Below are 24,192 nucleotides of genomic sequence, written 5' to 3'. Positions count from 1 at the left end.
AAATTAACTGTAAACATGTGGTCTAAATAAAAGATTAAAATGCATGATGAACATAAATAGGTATACAAAGCACTACTGGTTGAGTTCAAACCTGCAAACCATCACTCACCCCTTTTTAAGCTGTGAAATGTTACAGTAAGGTCAAACTTTAATCTTTTTAAAACCACACACAGCTGAAAACAATGTGTTCATTTAGTCTCTAACCAGTTTCTATGCTTCTTCTTCAAGCTGTTGCAGCACTTCCGCTTTCAGAAACGTGCACTTCCTGCTCGATTTGTCCGGCACCAGCAAAGCTGCACACTTCCTTCTTTTCTGTACTCTCTTTAATCATTTCCTCTATAGCACACACTCACACTACATTGCTGCACCATATTGTTCTCTTGCCTTTTCAAGTTAGCACCGATTCATGATAATGTTTTTACTGTGAGTACCTGCTGTCCTTTCAAATTATAACCATAAACAAAAGCTATAACTGCGACGCCCGGAAGGAACACTGCGAGCAGCCGCCCATTCCTGAGGTCAGGGAGAGCTGAGGATGACGATGGAGAGGGGGGTTGTGATGGGAAAGCGTGCTGTGACCTTCCCCAGCGACTGTCACCCAACCACTCTGTTACAACACACACACACACACACACACAAGGGCTTTAACTCAGGAACTGGTGATGACATGAATCATTTCACTGGGCTGGTGCTGATAAAACCAACCTCCTAAACTTAGACTTCGGAACATTTCCCACAATATCTATCGCTCAACTCTTATCGGGAAGTTTTAATCTCTTTCTTTTGACTCCCCCTTTCTCTCACATCAGATGCATTAAAAACCAAAAGTAAAACAGTCTGCTTCCAGCACAGAAGAGGAGCGACTGCAGGCTCCATGCTACTGGCAGGCCTGCTCAAGCCTCTAGCAAATTTCTGTCTAAAAGGGGGGAAAAGGTGGGTGAGAAGGACTGTCCCTGTGAGCACAGTTAGTATGAAAATTATTGGGACAAGATGAAGACAATACTGGTGAGTCAGACGTGTTATATGGATTTGTAAACGCACTACAGAAGCATGTTAGAGAAGCACAGAGCCTGAGCACTGCATGGGTGAAGCTGAAACGGCTGCAGGTTTAGCTAATTAATCAGTCGTCTGATTGTCTCTTTAAACAAGACAAAGATTTGGGTTTTTCATTGCTTCGCCCATACAGTGAGGCAGCTACTCAGCTCAGGTTCAGGTGTAGACACACACGCTCACATGTACCTACATGCACAAAGCTGGCTGGACACACACTTACCCCTCGCCTCAGGCTCCGGAGGCAGTGCATTTTGGGTTTGGAGGTCATGAAGTCGTTGAGGCGATGGGAGAGGGGCTCCTTGTGCTGCTTGGGAGACTGGGGGTCGTTGGGAACAGCAGAGGGTGAGGGCGGGGATGAGGCTGGGGGGGCAGGTGGGGGTTGGTGGGGGGATGTTAACAGGGACATAAGCTACCAGTATGAGAGGGGGAGCCATGGCGGAGAAGAGAAGGAGGAAAAACATGGAAGAAGAAGAAGAAGAAGAAGAGGAAGGGGGCGAGAATCCAACGAAAAAAAGACAAAGGAGGAAAAGGAGGAGGGAACACAAAACGAAATAAATAAGCCTCCTACAAATATTAAAAAATAAACACAGAACGGAAAAACCCAAACAGAACTTAAAAGACAACCAAAGAAATGCCAAACCTAGTTTATGAGTAGTGTTGATGTGAGGAAAAAAAAAAAAAAAGAACTGTCAAACACATAAAACATATAAATAAAAACACAGTTAAAAAGAAACAAAACGACCAGAGTGAGAAGAAAGCTTAAAATGTGTTAAAGCAAGCAGCTGCAACAAAGCAAACAGCAATGAGTTTCGGTAAAAAGCGCATGCCGGATTTCATTTTAGAGATCCTCCTCCATCTTTTCTCTCAACATGCAAGCTACGACGAGAAATTCACTGCATCCCACTGGACATTAACCGTTGCATTTGAGGTTACCAGCAGACAGCTCTAGCTGCCTACCGCTGCCCTAACGTTTCAGACCACATAGCCCTCCAACCAGAAGTGTAGAAGTAGAAGGAAAAAAGCAGCGATGAGATCCAAGATACTGCACAGTGCACATGCATCAGCAGCTAATTCAGAAAAACCTTCTTTTCAAAAGAGACTAAAATGTCAGGAAACCCCTGTTGTGTGATACCATGCTGTATGTGCTATGTTTACATACATGTGTGCTGGAGTGCATGTAAGTGCTTGTTTTTTTTTTGTAGCCATGTTTTGTGATTGTGTCTGCAAGAATTTCTCAGTCAATCTTTCTCTCTTTCTCTCTCTCACACACACACACCCCAAATTACTCAGTCATGCTCTGGTTTAACTTAGTACCAACAGTGCCACCAGCCCATAAGATAGCCAGAAATCAGTTTTTGCTGCTCACAAGCAGGAATCTGAGTAAAGCTAGTTGAGCCTGATGATGGTGAGGGAAGACTGTTACTTCAGATCCGACAGCGAGTTAATATCTGCTAGTTAGGCCCGTCCATAGAGTGCAGGTAGAAATACATTAGTGTGTGTTACAGAGGGGTGGCTTCAAAAATCAGTGAGGGGTGATTGCGAAGGACAAGGAAACGGGTGGCAAATAATAACAACAAAAATGGCAATACTGAGGAAGAACTAGCAACTAATTTCTTCAGCCTAACAGTTAACAAAAGTCATAAGCTCTACACAAAAATGTAAGAAAATCAAACACATAATCAGTGCTAGAAAACTAGTGGGTACTACGGTGAACATATATATTTCTATTGGGACTGTATTACAAGACAAACAAAACATGTAATAATGTAAAGCCCACAAAAAGCTCCTTTAAGAGCAAGTTGACCTCCACGTGAGAACAATGCACTTAAAACCAGTGAGGCTTTGCTTCAAGTGCAAACAACACTCGTGCTACGTGTTCATCCATGTGTTACCTTGTTTTTGTTCTTAATGAAAGGCCATAGTTTGCCCTTGCTCTTGCTAGTAGGCTTCTCTTTGCCCTCTCTGGTGTTAGACAGGCTGTTCTCAGATACTGTCCTCTTCATGGCCTGACCGTAGTCCTCAAACTCCACATCTCCTGGGGGCTCAAACCCGGACTTATAGGACTCCACCACCTGCTTTGAGTCCTTGTGGGAGACAGAGATTGCAAAGGTTAGAGGATATTTTATTTTAATACATCTGTTATTTTATTTAAAAAAAATAAAACAATGACTGAAAGCAAGATATCTGGTTGTGGAGATAGTCTGGAGAAGACATGTAACACAATAGTGACCTGGTGACTCTATTTTTATTCTGTCTGATAAGGCAATGCAGAGACTATCCAGTTTGTGGTCTAGAAAAAGGAAAAGGAAAAGACCCGAATCTGTCAGGGAGGAGTTATGATGAAACAAAAACACTAGGGACACACAGCAAGCTTTGTTAGACACAGGAAGAAACATATATATCAGCTGCAGCATACACTGACATATCTAAACTGATAAGGCCAGAGGGTCTGGTTTGAGTTAGGATCAGGGGTTAAAGACCTTCTGTTCTCTCTATACATGACAGAAAAATAAGGGATGAGAAAAGGCACAGAGGAAGAAGCATGTGATATGTCATCCCCAGTCGTTGTTTACTTCAGCAGAACTGCTACAGACTGGAGTCATCTCCCTGGAGCTGGGCCATGCACACAGCCAGACAACCACACACACATACGATGTGATCCTGGGGGGAAGGAGGTTGTTTTTTGTCATGAAATAGGCCACCAACAGGTGACAGCTTGATATTTCCCAATCATATTCTTTTGAACAGAAACTGCTTCCCAATTCAGTATCCAAGTAATGAAAAACAATAAGCAAGAACATTTAACGCAAGCCAACAACTGTATATGTGCTCCAGAGGAGTATTACAACTAAAAGAAGAAATGTTATAATAAGCTCTGCTTAACAGAAAACTATGGGAAGCATTAAGGCTCAAACTTCCTTCTAATTCCATAATAAGCAGAAAATAGTTTAACCTTATAGAAATAACCTCATTCACTTTCTGGCAAACTGTTAGATGAGTTAATCAATATTAGTCTCATAAATGCCCATGAAATATGAAGTGATAGCAGCCAGTTAGCTCAGCTTGGCACTAAAACTGGAAAAATGGGAAGGACTTACAATAAATAACATTTGCATTGTTAAGGTTTAGAGGTGCTAACTGATAGAGTTTTGTTTTACTTATTCTTTCTGTTTATACACCAAATGTAGCATGCTTACAATGTGTTCTAAACACTGGTAAAACATGCTGATGAAATTCTTCCCCAGTGCCAGAAGCAGCATGTTGACCCTCAGTGCTTTGGGGGGTTATAATGTATTCAGAGCTTATCCAGTACAACCTCTCAGGGGATAGGTTGTACCTATAGCAATGTGTAGGGATAGATTACGCTGGGAAAGCTGTGTTGGGTCAGTTTCTGATGAGGACAACTTTCTTGGACAATAAAACTAGTTTATTATTTTTAACAGGACCATATATGTCAGCCCCTTACAGCAGGCCGGAGTGAGCTCCCAGCTGTCTTCTAGATAGATTTGATCCTGTTCAATATGCTCCAGATGTTAAACATGTTTCTGAAAAGAAAAATGTGCATGCTGTTTAATCTTAAAGTTCGGAGTCATTAAAAATTTAAAGTGCTTTTTTTTTTCACTTTATCCATCATTGGAGATGGAAATATTGCAAACTGTCATTACTACAGTCAATTAGCAAAGGGGATGAACGATAAGCCTTTCCCATGGCACTCAATAAGTAAAAGTTAGTGGGTTTTAGTGCATTTCTTTTGGTAAGTATAACTTTTGTGTCACTACTTCTTATGAAATGATACAGACAAAATTTTGACTATGAACTTTTACTACTCTATAACAATGTAACGAAGACATGATTAATTGTGGGAGTAGAGCTGGGTGATATGGCTTTTAAGTGATATCCCAATTTGTTTTTTACTTTATTCCCACAGACAATATATGGATTAAAATCTGCAAAACACTGTAAATGTTGAGTTCAACATTATCATGCATAAAAAGACACCAGTAAGATTTAAGCAAACTTTTTTTTTTTTCATTTCAACACACTTGGATGGACATTCTATTATTTTATAGTCTATAGTTTGTTTATTTTATTTTCAATAATTACTCAATATCTTATCTCTTTTCTCATTAAGCTGTTTTATATTCAACTATCTATTATTATTATTTTATTAATTAGGCATTTTTTGTGTTGAATCAGATCACATCAGAATAATTCTATTGTCCGCTTTCCTTTAGAATTCTTTTTTTTTTTAACTTTTATTATAAAGCCCAAACAGCCAGATCTTATTTACCTCATTCGCATGTTGATATTTTAAAACGTTATGCCATGGCTATACACGGCTTTTAGTGTGCACAAACAAGTAAGCTATACTCCCACCAGCAGACAGAGAGGGTACACTGGAAAGTGCTACACCGTTCACCTGTACAGACAAAATCATCTTCAGTTTCCATCTTTTAACTCTTTAAACTAGCTTGCTAGCCAGCTAGTGCATACTTGCAGGAGTTTTCTCGATTGAGCTGAGAGCTATCTGTCTGCTGTGAAGGGAAAAGCTAAACTACAAAGAAAATTACATAGACAGTTACAATGCTGCTCTAAAAATTTGTGCTTGTTGTTGGCGATATTTTACATCCTTTGTGTAAAATGTCTTGAGACACATCAAGTCTACTTGATATCATTCTGGCCTATGTGGAAGTTTAACGAGTTGGGAAGATTTGCATAAAGTTCACACAATAACACTATTTATCCTATAGAGACTTTTTCTTAAAGGACAATCATCGTAACTTAAAATGTATAGGCCTGTTTATTCCAACCTATATTTAATATTATAATGGCTTTGGTTAAATTAGATCTCCACACCATGTACATACCTGGGCCTTTCAGACCGCAAACTACTAATATTTAATGAGAGCTTTGTAAAAAATGTCTAAAGATTAAACTGAGATAATCCTTGTGAAGTCATTTATTATATTTTACTCCTCTAAAAGATCCCCTCTCAAGCCACAGAACATATTGTACAAGTCTTTTCACAGACAGTGTATAATGCTGTATGTCTGATAACAAATTAACTGAACTTAATATGTTAAATCTGTGAAATGCCCATTTATGGAGAGGACTATCATATGTGATATAAACAGAGATCCTGGCAAGTAGTTTTCTGGGGATATACAGTATGTTTGTGTGATTGATTTTCTAACTATAAAGGGGAGGCCAGCACACAAATTGAATCTGTCTGAGTCTGTCTTTGCTCAGTTGCAGCACAGCCCTTCGACAGCACTTTGACTGTTCACTGGTGGGTTGTTTTACTTCTAAAAAGCCCCAGATGAGTCCCATTCCACTTGCTGCTTCAGTGATAGCCTTAGCAACAATGCGTGGGTTGTGACAGACTTAATGTTTGAGTGAGTAATATGTCCCATATGGTGGTGTTTGTGCACAGATATATTGCTCTGAATACTCACAGTTTTGGGCTCAATGGACTCAGCAGCTTTTGTCATGCCGTCTAGACACTGTCCCACAATGGGAAGCACTTGCCGGTCCACTTCTGCGAATGTCTTCATGCATACTCCTAGTCGCTCAATTCTTTTTTCCTCCATGTCCTGAAGTTTCTGCATTAAAACAGTTGCAATCATACTGACATGTGTGCTTAATATTAAAAATGATGTAATGTACCTAAAGTCAAAATGAGATGTCTTGATACTGATGATAAAAGCTCAGGCATGCCAGAAACATTATAAAAGTTATGAATTACTATATGAAATTGAGTAGAACAGGAGTGTCCAGCTCCAGTCTTAGAGGGCCACAATCCAGCAGGTTTTTCATGTATCCCTGCTCCAACACACCTGACAAATAAATGAGTCAAAACTTCAAATGCTGTTGGATCCATTTAATGTGACTCAGGTGTGTTAGGAGCAGGGATACATCAAAACCCTGCAGGACAGCGGCCCTTGAGGACCGACTTCTGATACCCCTGCAATAGAGAATGGTTCATACATAAATACAATGATGTTAACAAGAATTTTGTTTTCCTCCCAGTGTATCCTGAAGGTTGTAAATGTATTTTTATTTAATGTCAACCAGTTCCGAATTTAAAAATAAAATTACTTATGGCACATGAATGCACCATTCCAGCTGAGGGGGGGTCAGTCAGGAGTAAAGCATGAACAGTTTTGCTGCTATATTTACCTGAAAAATGTTGGGAATAATTGTGTAGTAATGATCATTCTGCTCCTGGTTGAATTTTTGCAGGTAAGAGGCGTAATCTTTCTTACTGTCAGTAGCCATCTGCTGCCTCATCTGAGACTGCTGTCGTGCCTGAAGAAAAAAAAAAAAGTCCACACACACGCAAACACATTTGTCAAAAATAGGTCCTGTGCACTAAACCTCAGTGTCATCTGATTAACACAGATATATGGTTTACACATATCAGAACCATGTAAACCTTCATGAGTATTTGTGTCAACCCATGCACACATGAACTGGACCTGTCTGGCATTTGAATGCAGGTGCAGACACCAGTGGGTAAGCAGCAACAGTCTTTGGCATTAGATCGTATGTAGCCCAGGACAAACATAAAAAAGAATGGACGGATTTGGATCTTGACTGCCTGCCCAATCTGGTCTATGCCTACTGTTGATAATGTTGATTATTTTAAGCGAGTTCAGTGTAAAGTAAGGGAAGCAGGCAGTCAGAAACACAGCAGGAGCAGCCTATTACAGACCCACAGCAAGCAGATGGGGATGAGATTATCTCAGCTAGACTGCGTGGGGGAGTGTGTGTGTGTGTGTGTATCGTGTTAGTGTCTGCGCTGCTAAGTACTCATATTTGTTTCCTCTTTCCATAAGAGCCAATGCACGTCCACTCAACAACAGTGATGTCACTGGGTAATCCATCACAGTGAGTCACATTACCAGCATGCGACTATAATTATAATCATATGCATTTAGTCTGTTGAATGCATTTTTAAAAAAGGCAAGAATTTAACCATGGGACATATTTAAGGTAACATAATAATCTGCTATAATCTAGACAGATCACCTTATGAGAAATGTTGCAAGTTTCACCACTCTCTCATACTCACACACATGTGGGTGAGTAAAGACATAATAAAGCAAAAGGAGACATCAGAATTCAAAAGCTCAGATTCAAAGTTGCATTATTTCCTGCATAAAAGGGCATGACTGATCATACCCCAGCGGCAAACGACAGTCACAGCTACGGAGAACAGGAATATGAAATCCAGCAAAAAGCTACAACGCACATGTAAAAATCCAGTGGTTTATGTGCCGGGCTGTGAGCTTGTTTATATGCATGCATGCTTCGCTGGTGTAGGTGCATGCAAAGTGCACTGATGGTGTTGAGCGACAATAATGGTGCGTGTAGTTGCCATAGTAACATGACAAGTAGCAAAACTCTGAAACAAGCTGTTGTGCCTCCAGCCAAATCGCATCCTGTTGTCTTCTTCTGGAAATAACCTCTCTTTCTCTGAGTTACAGCTCTCTGTGCATATGCAGCATGATTCCTGCTACCTTTCTCTGTGTTTCATATGTATTAATGCATATTTATTTTTACACACATAAAAAAAACAAAAAAAACCTTTCTGCTGGGAAGTGTTGAGCAGAAGACAGCGCAGAAAGCCACCAATCACAGTCAGACAGGACAGGGCGTGCTTACAGACCTGCTTTGGGCTATGTGTCAGACTGTACAGGAGACCGTGTGTATCGAGACACAAGTCAAGACAGTGTGTATTCCCACAGAAATAAAAGGTTCTCTCCATACTGGACCTACCTTATGGAAACTTCGCTTCAAGGCATAGCATTAAATAAATGTACAAACACACACACACACACACACACAAAAGTATTGTTAGCTGTTTGCAGCCAAACAAGAAGTTGCTATAGAAGCACTTCCTGGACCACTGGTGGTGTCATCACCCAAAAAGGGAAGTTGGTACACATTCATAGTCCCAGCTAAAAATACTTGAATTGTAACCTGCTGTTTTATGTCCTCAGTAGATACTGAACAGAGCCAAGTAGTCCGAAACGTTTCTCATGCTTTATGACTCAGGCATGTCTGTCAGTGTGTGTGAGGGTTGGGGGTTCCACACAGCCTTTGTGGATATCTGGACTGCAGATCCAAACCCCAAATTAAGGGATTTGTTTGCCAGAGGTGCAGAGGGAATAGTTAGAGGTTTGCTCCAGCTGTGCGGAAAACCACAAAAACCTCAGCTCAATAAACAGCAGCTCTTTTACTTTTAAGGAAGACATCATATTTCAGACAAAAAGCAACAAGTAGAACTTCCAATCCATCCATCCAGTTCCTATTTTATCCTGTTTATAAGCCCTGAATTCTGTTCCAGCTACAGGGACTAAATATGTTAAAATATATCTAGCTAAGATACAAGTGGTTTCCTTTTTATTTTCAGTAACAAGTGGTTTTGTAGAGAAAGTTAAGCAACATAATTATTACTATACTGGAAACTGGTAAAAAACAATCATCAGTACAAGCTTCTGGATGTTGAATGTCTCCCTTTTTCTTCTTTCATTTTCTTCCAAATTTATTTATTCCATGTCTACTTATACACCACAGATTTTCACTGTAATTCCATTTCATCATAAACTATTCAAGCAGTGTAGCATTTTATCCCTTTACAAATCTTTTAAGCGCTCTAACTAATGCATTGAATGCGTCGCTGTAAAGACACACAGAGCAGCAAAAAAAGGTTTTCTTGTTTTAGCTTAATTTTTATGACATATTTAATAAAACTCATAAAAATATAGTAAAAACAAAGCTGATGTCAGTTATTTCATTAATAGGAAGAAAAAACAGAAACGTTCCCTGAATGACAAGCAACTACACCTGAATAAGAGGTTAACATTGGTATTTTTATAAGTGCTGCAATATTAACACTTAATATACATAAAGTATATACTGCTGTTGACCATTTTAAAATCAAAATGCACCACTATGATGCAGCAATTACTTTGTGTCATTTCAAATGCTGTTTGGAAGTCAGCTAGCAGAAAGCTTCTTCAGGTAACCAGTCACCATGTTATGTGTAGTTTTTAATGCAATTTTTAGTAAAGAATGTTTTCTTCTATATAAAAAAGAAAAAAACATATTTTATGTTCTTCTCAAAGCTGAATGATGAAAATTAGGATGTGTTGTGATGACAAGTGAAAAGGTAAAAAAATTGCAATACAAGTTAAGTTTAGTGGTTTTATTTTCAATATATTTTCTTAAACAAAATAGGGAAAATCTAGTTTAACATACAGTATTTTAGCATGAGCTCACCACAGGGTTACTGTAAAGGTGCTAGCAGTGACATAAGTCTATGCATTTTGTCATGCGAACATGCAAAATTATAGATATAATCTTTTGAATTTTAGCTAGAAAATATTTTAGACATGGTTAAATGAGTAGGTCAGATGCTAAATGTTTATGACATGATATGTGAATTAAAACTTGTAGGATCTGGTTAGCGCCCTTACTGAATTCTTAACGTCTTTCATGCATCAGTAAACAGAATGATGTTAATCAGACACAACAGAACCCTTGTTTCCAGACCAGCTTCTTGAACTGCAGTGCTGGATCTTTCCAGTTGAGTTCAGTGCCAGCCAAGGCTTGTTGGAGATGTTTGGCTGTATGTCCAGAGTGCAGAAAGACTCTTTCTTCCAGTCAATATTTGCATAATAATCGGGTCTGAACTGTGACAACTCAGAGGCTGAGCTCCGCTCCAGCAGCTGATGAAGCAGCAGGAGCACGCGCTGCTGACCCATGATGCCTTGCGGGCGTGGGAGCTGTGTGGGCTAAGGGCTGAGATTTTTGAGCATTCTTTTAATTGGTCCTGACAACAGGATATGACATCAGCTGAAGGCCCATGGGGCTCTGGTCTACGATTCTTGAGAATCGGGTGATTGCTGCATGTGTAGATTTTCTAAGCAACACATAAGATCGTTAAGTTAAATATTTTAAATTGTTGCTAAGAAAAAAATCCACATCATATATAGTCACACGCAAGACTCTCCAGTGCTAAGGCCTGTACAGCACAGCTGAATGTTAGTAGGCTGCTCAGCAATTATAATGAGCATGAACTCCTGCTAGCAGCTTTGTCAAGCAGCAGATCGCAGTACTGCCAAGACAATGCCAGCTTTAACACAGCATCTCTGGCATCACACACATGAACACTCAGTCGTTGCTGTCTTCTAGGCTCAGTAGAATTAAAAGTCAGGGCTCGGAGCAAAAATGTAAATGAAAAAAAAAAGGAGTGCTATGTGGAGGGAAGGTCAAGCAACTGTGTCAAGCATGGAGAGTGTAGGCCAAGCACACGTGATTGGTGATCGCTGCTCGGGAAATGACACATACCTTTTCCACGTCAGCCTTAGTCACGTTAATGTCAGCATCCATCTTCTCAAAGTACTGATTTGCTCTGTCTGCCTCTTTACAGTCCCTCTCAAACCTTCTTTTACTCTGAAATGAGAGAATATCACATTCAAAGTGACATAAATACATAAATAATTTCTTTGCAGTAATTTCCTGAAACGAGCATTAGCAAGAACACTTCACAGCGTGACCTTTTAATGGCCATTAAAACGGACGTCATAACCTATAGCTATATAAATATATATACATATATATGCGTCATGCATATTTTAGGCTCAGCATTGTGTGCAGCAGAGGCCAGTTTATGTCACTGCAACAGCCAAATGGTCTGTTAAAGTCTGCAGCCTGCAGATTAAACAAATATTCATAGTGGTCATTTGTGGACAGAAAAACAAGCATTCATACAACCCTCCTTGGACCCCTCTTACTGAACAATCAGTGTTTGTTGGGCCAGTGTGCACTCTGAACTATGCCTCTCTGCTCTGCCTAGCACACAATGGTATCATTGAGTGCACAGAGAAGTTTGAGGAGGACAAGGCAGTTGTGCATTTCTCTCACAGTATTTCTCTTCCTTGTGAAAAGGGGCCAGGCAGAGATAAGAAGTTTCCTTTTTTTGTTCTTCCTTCTTCTTGACTGAAGTTTCTCTTGTAAAGCCAGAAAGTCCTGGACATCCTTTTAGCTTGTAAATATCAACTTTTAATCCTGATTCACATTTAATTCATCACAACAATGGTCAAAGCTGCAAAGCTTGAAAGAACTCAAGCAAACTCTACTTTCCATAAACTCCCATTTATTTGTAAAAACTTACTTTTAACAATCTATATTGTATTATATCTTCTCCGTAAAACTGGAAAGCTGATGATTTGAGCTCTGTCTCTACCTAAGATGCAGTCATCAGGGACAGTGTGTATGACACAAGATAAATCCCTGGCTAAAAAATATGGCATAGACCATGCACCAAGAAGAGCCGGGTGAACGTGTGTGTTATGAATTTGGTTGGAGTGTAGCCGTCCTTTGAGCTGTCGGCAGGGTGATATAAATATGGTCCATATTGCATGGTTTGAGATTTCTGATGAAAAGAGAACAAGAGATCCCTCAGGGCTTTGTGCAATCAGACTCATTTTGACTGAGACCTCCCATCTATGCTGCCTCAATTTTTCATAATATGTGTAACAAGTCTCTATTGGAGTATCTGAGGCAGCATCTGTTTTTGTATCATGTGGTTTTGACGATCTGTGAGGGTCTTGAGCAACAAAAACTGACATAACTCTCTGTTTTACATCAACTTTTGATCTCCTCAGTCTGCCTGTGACATTTTTGTGATTTTGAGCATGTATAGCTTCACATTTAGAGCATCTTTATATCAGTCATAAGGTGTATATATATATATATATATATATATATATATATATATATATATATATATATATATATATATATATATATATATATATATATATATGTATAGATAGATAGATAGATAGATAGATAGATAGATAGATAGATATAGATATATATATATATACAGTTTATTTAACAAGAATTCAGTTCTTACAGTTTAGAAATACCTACATTTGTAGAAATCTTTGCTAAATTTGTTCTCTAATCCAAGCCTTAATTTTTCATCTCTTTCTGACATTCAAATTTCAATCCATAAAACATTGAGCAAGCGACACTGACATCACTGGAGCCTGTTCCAGCAGCTACTAAGCAAGTATCACGGCACACCCTGGACAGGTTGTTGGTTATTTTTTAAGGTACTCAGCCTAAAAAAACTTTATAAAATGTAAATATATTGTTAGATTTTTTCCATCATATACAGCTTTATTTCTAACTTCTAATTTGTTTTTGTTTTTTTAAAAAAAGAAACAAAAAAGCACAAATCAAAGTATTTTTCAGGGTTTTCTTAAAAGAATAAAAAACCAATGTGGATTTCCACATTAATAGGGTCACTTACCGCTTCCAGCTGTTTCCACGAGGTTTCAATGTGCTGCTGTGCTTTGCGCCCATCATGGAAATGCTGTTCAAGATGAGGAGAAAGAAAAAAACAAGATAATATGATCACCTTATTCATAAGCTCAGGGGATCTAAAAGCAGGTGAATCTGACCTTGACAAAGTGGTGATTAGAAAAACGAAGCAGTGAAAAAGGACAGGCTCATCTATTAACGGCTATGAATATTACCCACACTGTGACAGAAAGGTATTAAGGTGCACATAGAAAGTAGTGCAAATTCAAATAGACACTATGCAGCTCTAGTAATAATTATCACTGAAAAACTGCGTGATTGAAGTTGGAAGATTTACTCAGGCTTGAGCAAAATGGCTTTAAGTCTTAAAGATCATATCCTACATTTACCACAGGTCCATTAAAATTCCCCTTAAGGATGTATGCTACAGTTCAATGGATATGGAGCAGAAATAAAAACAAAATAAAGAAAAATGACAGATTAATAGTACTAAAAGTTCCACTTAATAAAAAAGGTTCAACATATTCTAAATTAAATAACACCCACAACGAGGGACCAGTAACAGTGTGGTGAAGCAGAACAGACAGTGCTTTCACAACGTTTCAAAGTCACATGTTTGTACAGAGCATGGCGCCAGCAGCAAGGTTTTTCCTGCTAAACAACTGTCCTCGCTGCTCTCTGTCGAGACGTCATGCATACTTTCAATTGAAAATTATTTGAACCCAGTGAGACACATAAATGTGATTATTTTTATCTCAACAAAATATTCAAACTGAAAGAAAACATGCTAACAAGAAAAGAATTGAAACAGAGGTAATACATAAACGCTCTACTAGCCAGTTTCACACAATTCCTCTCTTATAGCACTTAATAAAACTGGAGTTCCCCCAACTTCATTTTTTATTCTTCTGTGGGTTTTATTAACTTTGGTGATTTCCCTGATATATGCTAGAAGCCATCACCAGGTGACCAAACACATGTAAAACAATTGACAGCTGTTTTAGTATTGCTTCCCCCATGCAAGTTAGTATGTAACAGATTAGCTATGCTATGACAAAAACTGTATTAATTACAGATAAAATTTGGAATAATATTAATAATATCCTATTTGATTTCATAACACTTGGTAGAGAGCTGGACCACAAGTAAATGAATCCATTTTAAGTTTACTTTAATATAAAATGTATAGCAGAAGGCATTCTCTGCAAATGTTCTGCTTATAGATATGGAAGTTAAAATAAGAAGCAAATGAAAGGTAATAATTTAAAGTGAAATGACACAAACTTCAAGTAAACAAAGGATGTGACCAATCATACAGGAGAAGTTGGATGGAGTGTGTTCAGGGAGGGGGAACAGGCCTTGGTGAACCTGGACGCTGCCAAGTGTGGCATGCTGGACAGAACTCAGTGGCAGCTGCTGGGCTAAACTTACACAGCACATATGCTGTTAGTCTGTACGAGGCCTCGCTCAACCAATGAAGGTGCATTTAGCTAACAGACATAGCACGGATCTTTACAGCTCTCTGTGTCGACCACCAGACACGCAGGAACAAATCTAAAACTTTGTTGTTTTTAAATTAGATAGCGATTTCCTCTAATGCATACAAATCCTTTTGCCTTCAGCAGAGTTTTTTCTGCCAAAGAATAAAAAAGAACCCATTTGAAATGAAAAAAAAATCCCAGACTAGACTATGAATGAGGTATCCCCTGGTTACACAGACTGCAGAGTCGGAAATCAGGAGCTGAGCTGCATATCGATGCTGCTATTCATTAACATACTCAGGTCGTTAGAAAGAACAGAAGCCTTTGGCTTGTGTTCCTCTGCTATTTTAACGCTTGGGGCATGAGGAAGTCAGTACTTTTACACCAAACAGGAGATGTGGAGATGGCAGATGCAAAATGCTCATCTTCTCTTATGAATGCTGGATATGAGAGTGGTTTGTCAGAAATGGTTTACCGCTTACGCTCATGCTTCTCACTTTCCAAAGTTTAAAGGGAAGTTTAATAAAATAAGGAAGCATTCCAGTGTTTCAGAGGAAGTATTTAATCTCTAAAAGAAACAGGGGGATTGTGAAGCTGTTGAAGCCCTGGAACCTTAACGTGGCTATAGCAGAAACACGGCACAGACGGGCTTCATCACCGTTGCTGTGAAGCTTTCGTTCAGCTAAATATTTGTCTCCATAACGGCATTTCAGAGATCTATCCAGCATCTCGTCTTGCTTAACTAAACATTCATCACAAGGATGATAAACAAACGATGATTACATTGCTCCGGTCAAATTTACACAGAATGAACACAATATGAACAAAACCAAACCAAGGCATATGTGCTAATTCACTTTCAAACATGATGCACATGTGTGATGCAGGTATTCTGTAAATGGAGAAGCCAGTTATGCCGACGTTCTGACGTGTTGGCTTCTCCATCTTTATATTTTCAGACATATTTATGAAGGCATGTGCCATCTTCCCTCCACTTATTTCCAGTTAGTAACAGCATGTGACTTCTGGCACAGTCAGAAACATCTGACAACAGCAGCAGCAACACAACAGGCTATTGACCTGAACCTGCCACCCTCACCGCTTGAAACATTAAGTCAAATTCTCATCTCCAAGCTTTGGCGGTGTCACCACATTCACGTTAACCAAAGAGAAATATTAGATCTAACAGACTTAACATTTGCTTGTAAACAAAGAAAAGAAAATGACCCATTTTTTTGTTTTAACCAATGCAATTTCCACAGACAAAGTATTCTTCATAGTGCAACACTGACCAACAGATTCCCTCCAGCTACTCTGAAACAGTAACACACATAGCAAGAAAAAGAAATGTCCCAGATCTGATAATGGGTAGAGTTTTTGTAGTGCAACATTCTGTCCTATTTCTACACCAAAGTGACTCTGGTATTTGTTCTCTCGTATTTATTTTCAGGTGTTCTTTTCCAGGTTTAATAAAGATCAAGTGCACTTACAAGCTGCCACATCCATTAAAGGAGGAATCTGTCTACGGCTTAAAGATCTACAAGCTGTTTAACATACTTTGAGCAAAGTAAAGAAACAGAAGTCAACAAAAAACAAAAAAACACCTTCTGCTGTCTGTTTTAGCTTTTTTATGTTAAGATGTGTTCATGTATGACTAAATACTTAATCTCTGACTGATGTTTTAATTTTTCATTGATAAAATCTGAGTGTTAATGCGACTGTTAAACCTGAGCAGTGCTGCAAAGTTGTGTTTGAGATGTACAAGCAGTCACAGTGTTGAGATAAAACAATCATTTCTCCACCTCCTCCCCTTTTTTTTATCAGTTTTCTCTGAAGTAACACATTATTTGTGCAGTGACCGCACAAACAACTGCACGGCTCGCCTTTGCCTTAAAGAGAAAATAAAAACAGCATTCTCCACCAAACCCAGTTTAATACTTTATACTGTGCATTAGAGTTTCTGCTAAATTTTCATGTAATGCACCAACAATTTTTCTTGTCTGTCACTGTGGAAGATATATTATTTGAATTTTTCTCTAAATAGCTGAACATGTCACCTTAAAAACCTCCCCCAACACCAAAAGGTATAAAAATGCGCAGTGATGAGGATGTTAGTGGGAAGAGAATGCACAGAATCAACCTGAAAATAACACATACAAACAGGAAATGCAGCATGGGGACTTTAAAGTGATAACCACTGAGTTGTGATGGTCTTTAAGGCCATGCAGGGTGTTTAAAGGTCTTTATCGTGTCTTTATCGTTCCCCCTCAGAGAGGACAACTAAGCCCTTATGAGGACAGAGGCATGCTGACGGAACACCTTAATATGATTCCTCAGCACAAACACACTCCAGTGAGACTTAGGCCCTTCATCCCATATTAACCCTGATGTGTCTGCAACATCACATATTATACTATCAGGCATGAAACAGTGCATTGCAAAATAGAGGTAATTTTTTATGTTTCTTGATGTTTTTATTTTACAAAGTGTATATAATGAGTAAGTATATTTATCTAACATCTTAATTCTCGTCATCTTACACATATCTGCTCTTTTAACTCTGTTAAGAAATCATATCTCCCCTTCTTCACCCCACCTCACCAATCCTGCCCCACAATGAGCTGAGCCAAGAGAAAGCGTTAGGAACACTTTCAAAACAACCCAACATGAGAAAGTAATGAACTATTATTTCTCCTTCTGGGTTTGTGGTGTTTTAGCTGTCTAATAAGCTCCCTGTAAACCCAGGAGAGGCAGGCCTTTGGCCCTCCTCTAATCCCACTGTCTGGATCTGCCTGAACAACTTTGCCTGACATGCACGCAAATCATCATGTCATAGCAGCCAGATCGGTATGTAAATGTGAGAGAAAAACAGGGAAATAAGTGAAAGGAAGCTGAGGTCATGAGCATTTCTGTTTCACAACCACCATTCAAAATATCACTGAAACCTTTGGTTGAGAGCCATGGAAGCATGTACAATAACATCCATCGCGCTTTAATTGTTTCTATAACCAACTGAGACCTTGTTCTTGCTATTTTCCAAAGCCTTTTCAATGGGACGCTATTCATCAGTTCCCTCAATGTGTCTGAATGTCTAGACTACATTTTCCCTGTAAGTACACTGCTCTGTATATGACACCAAAACTACTAGTTCCATGTATTTAGATCAAATATTCCTCTGTTCAGAAAAGAGATCCCTGCCCCCACCATCACAACCCTATGACTGGATAACTAAATCAACACAGCAGAGGGCTTCTTTGGTAAAGACACATGATAGGCTATCAGCAATTTCAGCTCCAAGAAAGCATGGAGTGTTAAAGCTATGAAGGGAAGTAAAGAAGGACTGAGGGGCCAGAGTGGGGAAAATGAATATTTAAAGAAAAAAAAGGAGCAGAAGAGGAAGCAAGAAGGAAGAGAGGTGTCAAAGCGACATCCTGCAGCTCGAGCACAGAAAAAATTACGTCCAAAGTCCCTCAATGAAAAGACACAAATGTGATCACAGTAAGAGAGCACTGCTATGCTAATCCAAGCCCGGCTAAACCACAGCAAAAAAAAAGGGCTAGAAAGTTCTGGTATCAGTGGATGATTCTGCTGTTTTAAGATCTGGTAACCACTTTATTTTAAGCCCAGATCTTTGAAAAGCCAAATCGTCCACTTTCAAAGGAAGAGTAAAGGCAGCAGCTCTGATGTCATCACTTGTGCAAATGAACACGCACTCTTGGTTTTCCACTTCAGTTCCCTCAGCTGGGCTTCTGAGGCCAAACAGCTCATGACATATTTTTCAAAACATACTTTTTCCATCTGGGTGACTTCTTCTCTGCTTTTCCTGCTCAACTCATTTAATTATGCTGTTATCTACGCATCATGCAGGTCGACTAGTGTTATAAATCACTTTATAAAGTCAATGAGGAAAAACAGTTAATTCTTAAGTTGCTGTGAGAGGTGGAGGAAATGCTGTATGTTATAGACTGTGACTGAGCTCCATAAAAAAAAGACTCAGGAAGTCACGTTCTTCACTTCTGGTAAACCCTTTGGGTTTATCTATATTTACTCAGCGGTGACCTCAGTTCACGGAGGTGTGAGTGTGCAGGTTTAAAGGGCTACTTCACTTCTTGTAGGCCAATCTGTTTCTATAAATTCACAAAATGTATTTGATTTCACTGTGATGTGAAGAATGAGACAACGACAAAGGCGGGATTCGGATGCAGAAGCACAAATCAAGCATTTCAAAGAGAAATGGCTCCAAATTTTCAAAACGCCTCACCGATTTTCTCTCAGCCTTGAGCTCCGTCAGATAGCGCGTTAGCTCTGCTATGATTTGAGATGTCAAGTTTTCTGCTATAACCTCGTGTTGACCAGCATAGTCATTCAACTCATTAAGGGTCATCAGGAAGGCTTGACAGAAGGTGTATCTGTTCAGAGACAGGAAGAGAAATCAGAACAATGGTAAAACATCTCAAAATCCTCTCAATGAAAATCACAGTGGTATCATTCACCCACATCTAACTCTGTTATGGACTCCTTTAACTTACTTGCTCTCTTCCTCTTCTCGTGAGTTCTTCTTGGGTTGATATTTCTTTGATAGATTCCTGCAAAGACAAAGAGTTTAGCTTCATCAGACATTTATTACGGTATCGTAACAAAGAAACCAATCTGCAGACTTCCCGTAATATTTCCTTGACACCGCCCTTATGGACCTGCCAAAGCATCCTCCAGTACAACATTCAATTCTGCAGAGTGCTTTCTGCTTCTGCAACTACACCCCCCTCTCATCGCTTCATGCCTTAAATCATTACCCTAGAAAGATCCATGCAGAACAAGTCACCAGAAACAAGCATACTTTTCTAAAGCTGATATTGCCCTTGTTTTGACTCTGGCTGTATGTCAGTGGCACAAGATGAGAGTGGCAAAACAGGGATGCACAGTAAACAGAGCAGTGCACAGATAAAAGAAATATGTCACTGTGCCATCTGTGGTGAATGAGCTGTTTGGATTAGTCTTTCAATATCCCTCTGCTAACCCTGCAACATGATGTGGTGGAGGCTGGAATACATCACATCTTTCAGTCAGATAAGGTGAGCCACTCATCACCCAAATGGTCTGTAGGCAAACATAATGCTGTACACTATGCTCTGAGGGTTTTAGGTGCACATAGTGTCCTGATACCTTTAGGATCTTTTGTTCAATTAAAAAGCACCACTCTCAAGTTAAAAATGAACCAAGTGAAACGAACAAACAAACACAATCGAGAAAAAGCCATCTACATGTTAACAAATACATGGAAAACCACTCCACTGCATTGATAAACAACAAATTTACACTTTCAGATTATTAAAATAATCCCTCCAAAGTGTTGACAATGTCAGTGTAAACTGCTTGTACAAAAGCTTATCACAGGCAGGCGAACATTTTATTACCCGATAGATTGCAAATGCTCTGGCATGTACATGTCAGAGGATTCTTAACTCCTACTTAAATAAATAATGCATGTGTTTAAAAATTACATGTATCGTAGGACTCCAGAGCTCTCCATCCAGCTCTCTGCCAACATCCCCCACGCTTCAACTCCCCGGTGGTGTTTGGACTGTTGCTAGGCAGATCTATCTGTGTATCTCGCTCCCTTGTCCTTCCCAACCCATCTCTAATTATAGCACGAGTTCCCATTCACCCATTCATTCATCCACAGCCAGATGACATGTGCCTGACTTTATTCTTCCTGCTATCGCTCATTACATTGAACAAAGTTGTCAAAATTAAGGTAGCTGCTTGATAGAACCAAAAGGGATTAAATGAATGCTTTTTGCATATGATACAATTTGTTTTATTTTTGCTGGATAGTGATTGGTAGAAAATGTACGCACATACAAGCACACAGTCATTTACACCTAGAGTTTCTCTTTTGTTATCATAACTATATTTCAAATTTATTATGGATTATCCTAGACTGGAGTTTGGGGGAGGAGGAAGCATTAATGCACTGCCCTGCAATGACTAGACTGAGACATTGTGCATGTTTACACCAATGCAGAGAAGAGGATTATTCTTGGATTAGTGCGGTGTGTGGTTGGTATGGTTACAGAAAGGGTGCAAAGTGGAGTTAAAGCCGCAGATGAGACACAGTTAGTGATGTATTTTGACTATTTCGTACAGTTTTGTAAAAGTTAGTTTGGAATTGTATTCCAATTACTGGATCAATACTTGGTTTGCTATAACTGACCCAGTTCTACTGGCCGTTTTCTTTATTGATCTGACAAATCACTCGGTCTACAATGGCGCGAAATGTATACCTGTTTTTTTAACACTTCCAAATGAAAGAAACCGAATTAGGATTCCTCCTTTTTCAACTAAACTTCTGATGTTGTCCCAGCAAGCTAAACCAGTGACTCAGTTGGGGCAAAACCACAGTGTACACAGCTGCAGTTCCACTGTTATTATTATTCTACTGTGATGTCTCTAAAAGTTTGCTGTGAAGAGACATTTCACATCTAAGATGGCCAAATCTGCCCAACAACACAGATGAGACAAGTGAACAAGATCAAAGCCCCAGTTCCATTAGTTTATTAGATCTAGGAGCCATGTGTTTCTTTTAGTATGAGTGTGGCTGATAGATTAAACCTGATCTAATGAGCTAAGTTGATTACTTATAAAGGATAATTAGTACAAAGGTATGGCAAAGAAGCACCCCAACAGAGAGGCAGTGTGTTGACAGCTTTGAAAAACTGTAACTTAGGCGTTTGTGTGTGTGTGCATCCAAATCTCCTTATTTTAGCTTCTTTTGTCAAGCAAGTCCATGTGCAAATATGAGTTTATGAGTGCATCTTCCAAATAAAGGGGCCAGTTGGATCGCAAGTCCTTAGTTTAAGCACACAGACTGAAAACATCTGCACCATCTGTGGAGCATAAGGCTGCATAAAGGCCAACCTGAAATAGCTAGCAGAACTCAATATTAACATATATATACATATACATATACATATATATATATATATATATATATATATATATATATATATATATATATATATATATATATATATATATATATATATATATATATATCTGTTTTCAATATGAAATGTAAATTTTGGGGGAAAGGGTCATCATCGGTTTAGACTCATGTTACTTTAACCTGGTTATAAAGCAGTATAAATAGATAAATGTGTCACTCTCTCTGTTACAGACAGGTCTGTGTGAAAGGTTAGCAGGTAAAGGATTACAAGGTTAAAGCATACATTTAAACAGAGAACAAGTCTTATCATCTCATGCTGATTTAATTCTCATGAAGAGTCGCATTATGGTTTGCAGAGGATCTGTTCGAGGGTGTTTTTTTACATAAATACCGGAATGTTATTGGCTAGTCACTTTGAAATTGGGGGTTGGGGTCAATACTTATGGCATTACCCATATTGGCTATCCTCTTTAGAGATGAAGACTGCGGATTTTTCTTTTTAGAGGGGGGACTGTCTCCTACTGTGCCAGCTGAGCAGCAGGAGGCCCTAAGAGATGCATCCTCTCAGAACATGAATGCTTATGCTCCCATCGCTGCCTTTGAAAGTCAGTGACTGTACTAAAATACAGTATGTGCAGGGAAAAATGGAGGGGGCGGGGCCAACACTTGTGGTTGGATGAATAAAATAAATCTAGGTCAGACCTGAGGTTGATAATGCTGATACCTTGTAGTCTCTATGGAAACACAAGCCCCCCCCCCCCCCCCCCCCCCCCCCCCCCAACCCCCCAACCCCCTCACAACCTGACTTCCTCTTGCCTGAAGCTCAAGCCAACAACAGAGCTACAAACAGCTTGCATGCAGGAGAACGAGAAAGAGGCAGACAGAGCGACTCTTCCAGACAAAATAAGGACTGAGAGAGGAGACGACATCCTCTCCTGGTTGTATGTTTGGCTTTAAACCTGCCAGCCAGTAAGCTCGTGCATTACAACAAATATAAATAATGATTGTAATTTTGGGGATGTTTTGATAGCTTAGATTTTAGACCAACCTATTCAATCACTGTTACCAGGTTCTGATGCTGTTCTCCTTTCCTGCTTTGATTTATATCAAAGACAAATATTATTGATCCATGTAAGGATCAAGAGACCATTGTCTTGTGTTTTTAATAATCATAAATAAATTACTATACAAGGTTGCCGTTGCAAAATTACTTTATTAAATGTAGTCTCCATATAATTGCATTTTTATTATCCCTGCCTTTTTCAGGTAAAGACACACAGACAAGGCTTGTTCTGGTCTAAGAATGGCATAAAGACAACCGAACACAGACAACTAATTTGACTTTTTTAGTGATCTTTTTCTAGAAGCTAATATGTCTGGAAAAGAGCTTCTTTCATTATGCCCATATGCCAAAGCGATGACAGTTATGTTGTACTGCACAACACCACCGAACAGAGAGTAAACTACAAGCTGCAGATGATCTATGGGTCATATATATGCCTGTAGAGATGAAACCGCTCTTGGAGGCTGTGAGGCACTCTGGGATCAGAGGTTACTGTAAGTGAACAACACCAGTGTGTCTCACTAGCTAGCAGCATCAAAAGAACCTAAAAGCACCAAAACGCATCATTATAACATGTTCAATCAATTTACTGTATTTGGCTAAAGCACAGCTAACGCAGGCAGCACATTAATGTGACATGTCTTTTTCTCTCTCAAACACAAAAGTAAAAACTTGCACATGATACTGCACACAAATCCTGAAAACAAATGCAAACGCACTGCTTTAACATGTGCAAATGCCTAAGAGGAACACTTTCTGAGCTACATCACCACCAACAGAGCACATTTGTTTCTATTTTAGGGATATTTCAGTCTTTTCTAGAACCTTTTTATTTTATTTTTATTGTTAACAACGCACACAGACATTTTTAAACAAACCACAGCCCACAGAGCGTAAACATCTCTGCAGTGTCCATTTATGCATGTGCTCCAAATTTAGGGATAGCTACGTAATTAAAACTGATGCAGAGATGATTTGACCCCAGTCTGCTCGGTGACTATGGTAGCTAATGTTAGTGTGATTGTATTATTTTGCTACTTCTAATGTAATCATGTGTAATGTGAATACAAATATGAAAACAGAAATATATCCCTCAGTGCACTCTGTGTTTTACCTCAGTCTCATGTGAACCTACATAGATCCAAGAAGAGTAATAATAGAATTGTACAATAATTAAAATAACAGTGAGCTAAATAAGTAAGTTAACAAATCTGAATTAAATTCCACATTACCTTTAAACATACAATCATATTTTTACATCATAAGTATAATAAAAAGTGTCATTCACTAGTCAATGGCCAAAT

The 24,192-nt window shown here is 39.0% G+C and overlaps 1 protein-coding gene across 7 annotated transcripts in view; it reads right to left on the bottom strand.

The window, feature by feature from the left end:
- fnbp1b (formin binding protein 1b) overlaps window positions 1–24,192 on the bottom strand; it is a gene marked incomplete at its 3' end in the record, with an annotated part of 54,236 nt that overhangs the window by 12,152 nt on the left and 17,892 nt on the right. For 4 of the 7 annotated variants that reach the window (XM_079256453.1, XM_079256455.1, XM_079256456.1 and 1 more), the window contains exons 3-10: window positions 19,409–19,465; window positions 19,141–19,288; window positions 13,388–13,450; window positions 11,413–11,517; window positions 7,234–7,362; window positions 6,510–6,656; window positions 2,946–3,137; window positions 1,274–1,462 (exon numbers count right to left, since the gene is read on the bottom strand). In XM_079256453.1, coding sequence (XP_079112579.1) covers window positions 1,274–1,462; window positions 2,946–3,137; window positions 6,510–6,656; window positions 7,234–7,362; window positions 11,413–11,517; window positions 13,388–13,450; window positions 19,141–19,288; window positions 19,409–19,465 — 1,030 coding nt within the window. The remainder of the gene's footprint in view (window positions 1–1,273; window positions 1,463–2,945; window positions 3,138–6,509; window positions 6,657–7,233; window positions 7,363–11,412; window positions 11,518–13,387; window positions 13,451–19,140; window positions 19,289–19,408; window positions 19,466–24,192) is intronic. The other 3 variants (XM_079256458.1, XM_079256459.1, XM_079256457.1) reach the window with 2 other exon arrangements.

The sequence above is a fragment of the Telmatherina bonti genome, assembly GCF_933228915.1.
Source record: "Telmatherina bonti genome assembly, chromosome: 17".
Lineage (NCBI taxonomy): Eukaryota > Metazoa > Chordata > Actinopteri > Atheriniformes > Telmatherinidae > Telmatherina > Telmatherina bonti.
The sequence above is the reverse complement of the archived record's forward strand: the minus strand, read 5'-3'. Positions and strand labels throughout refer to the sequence as shown.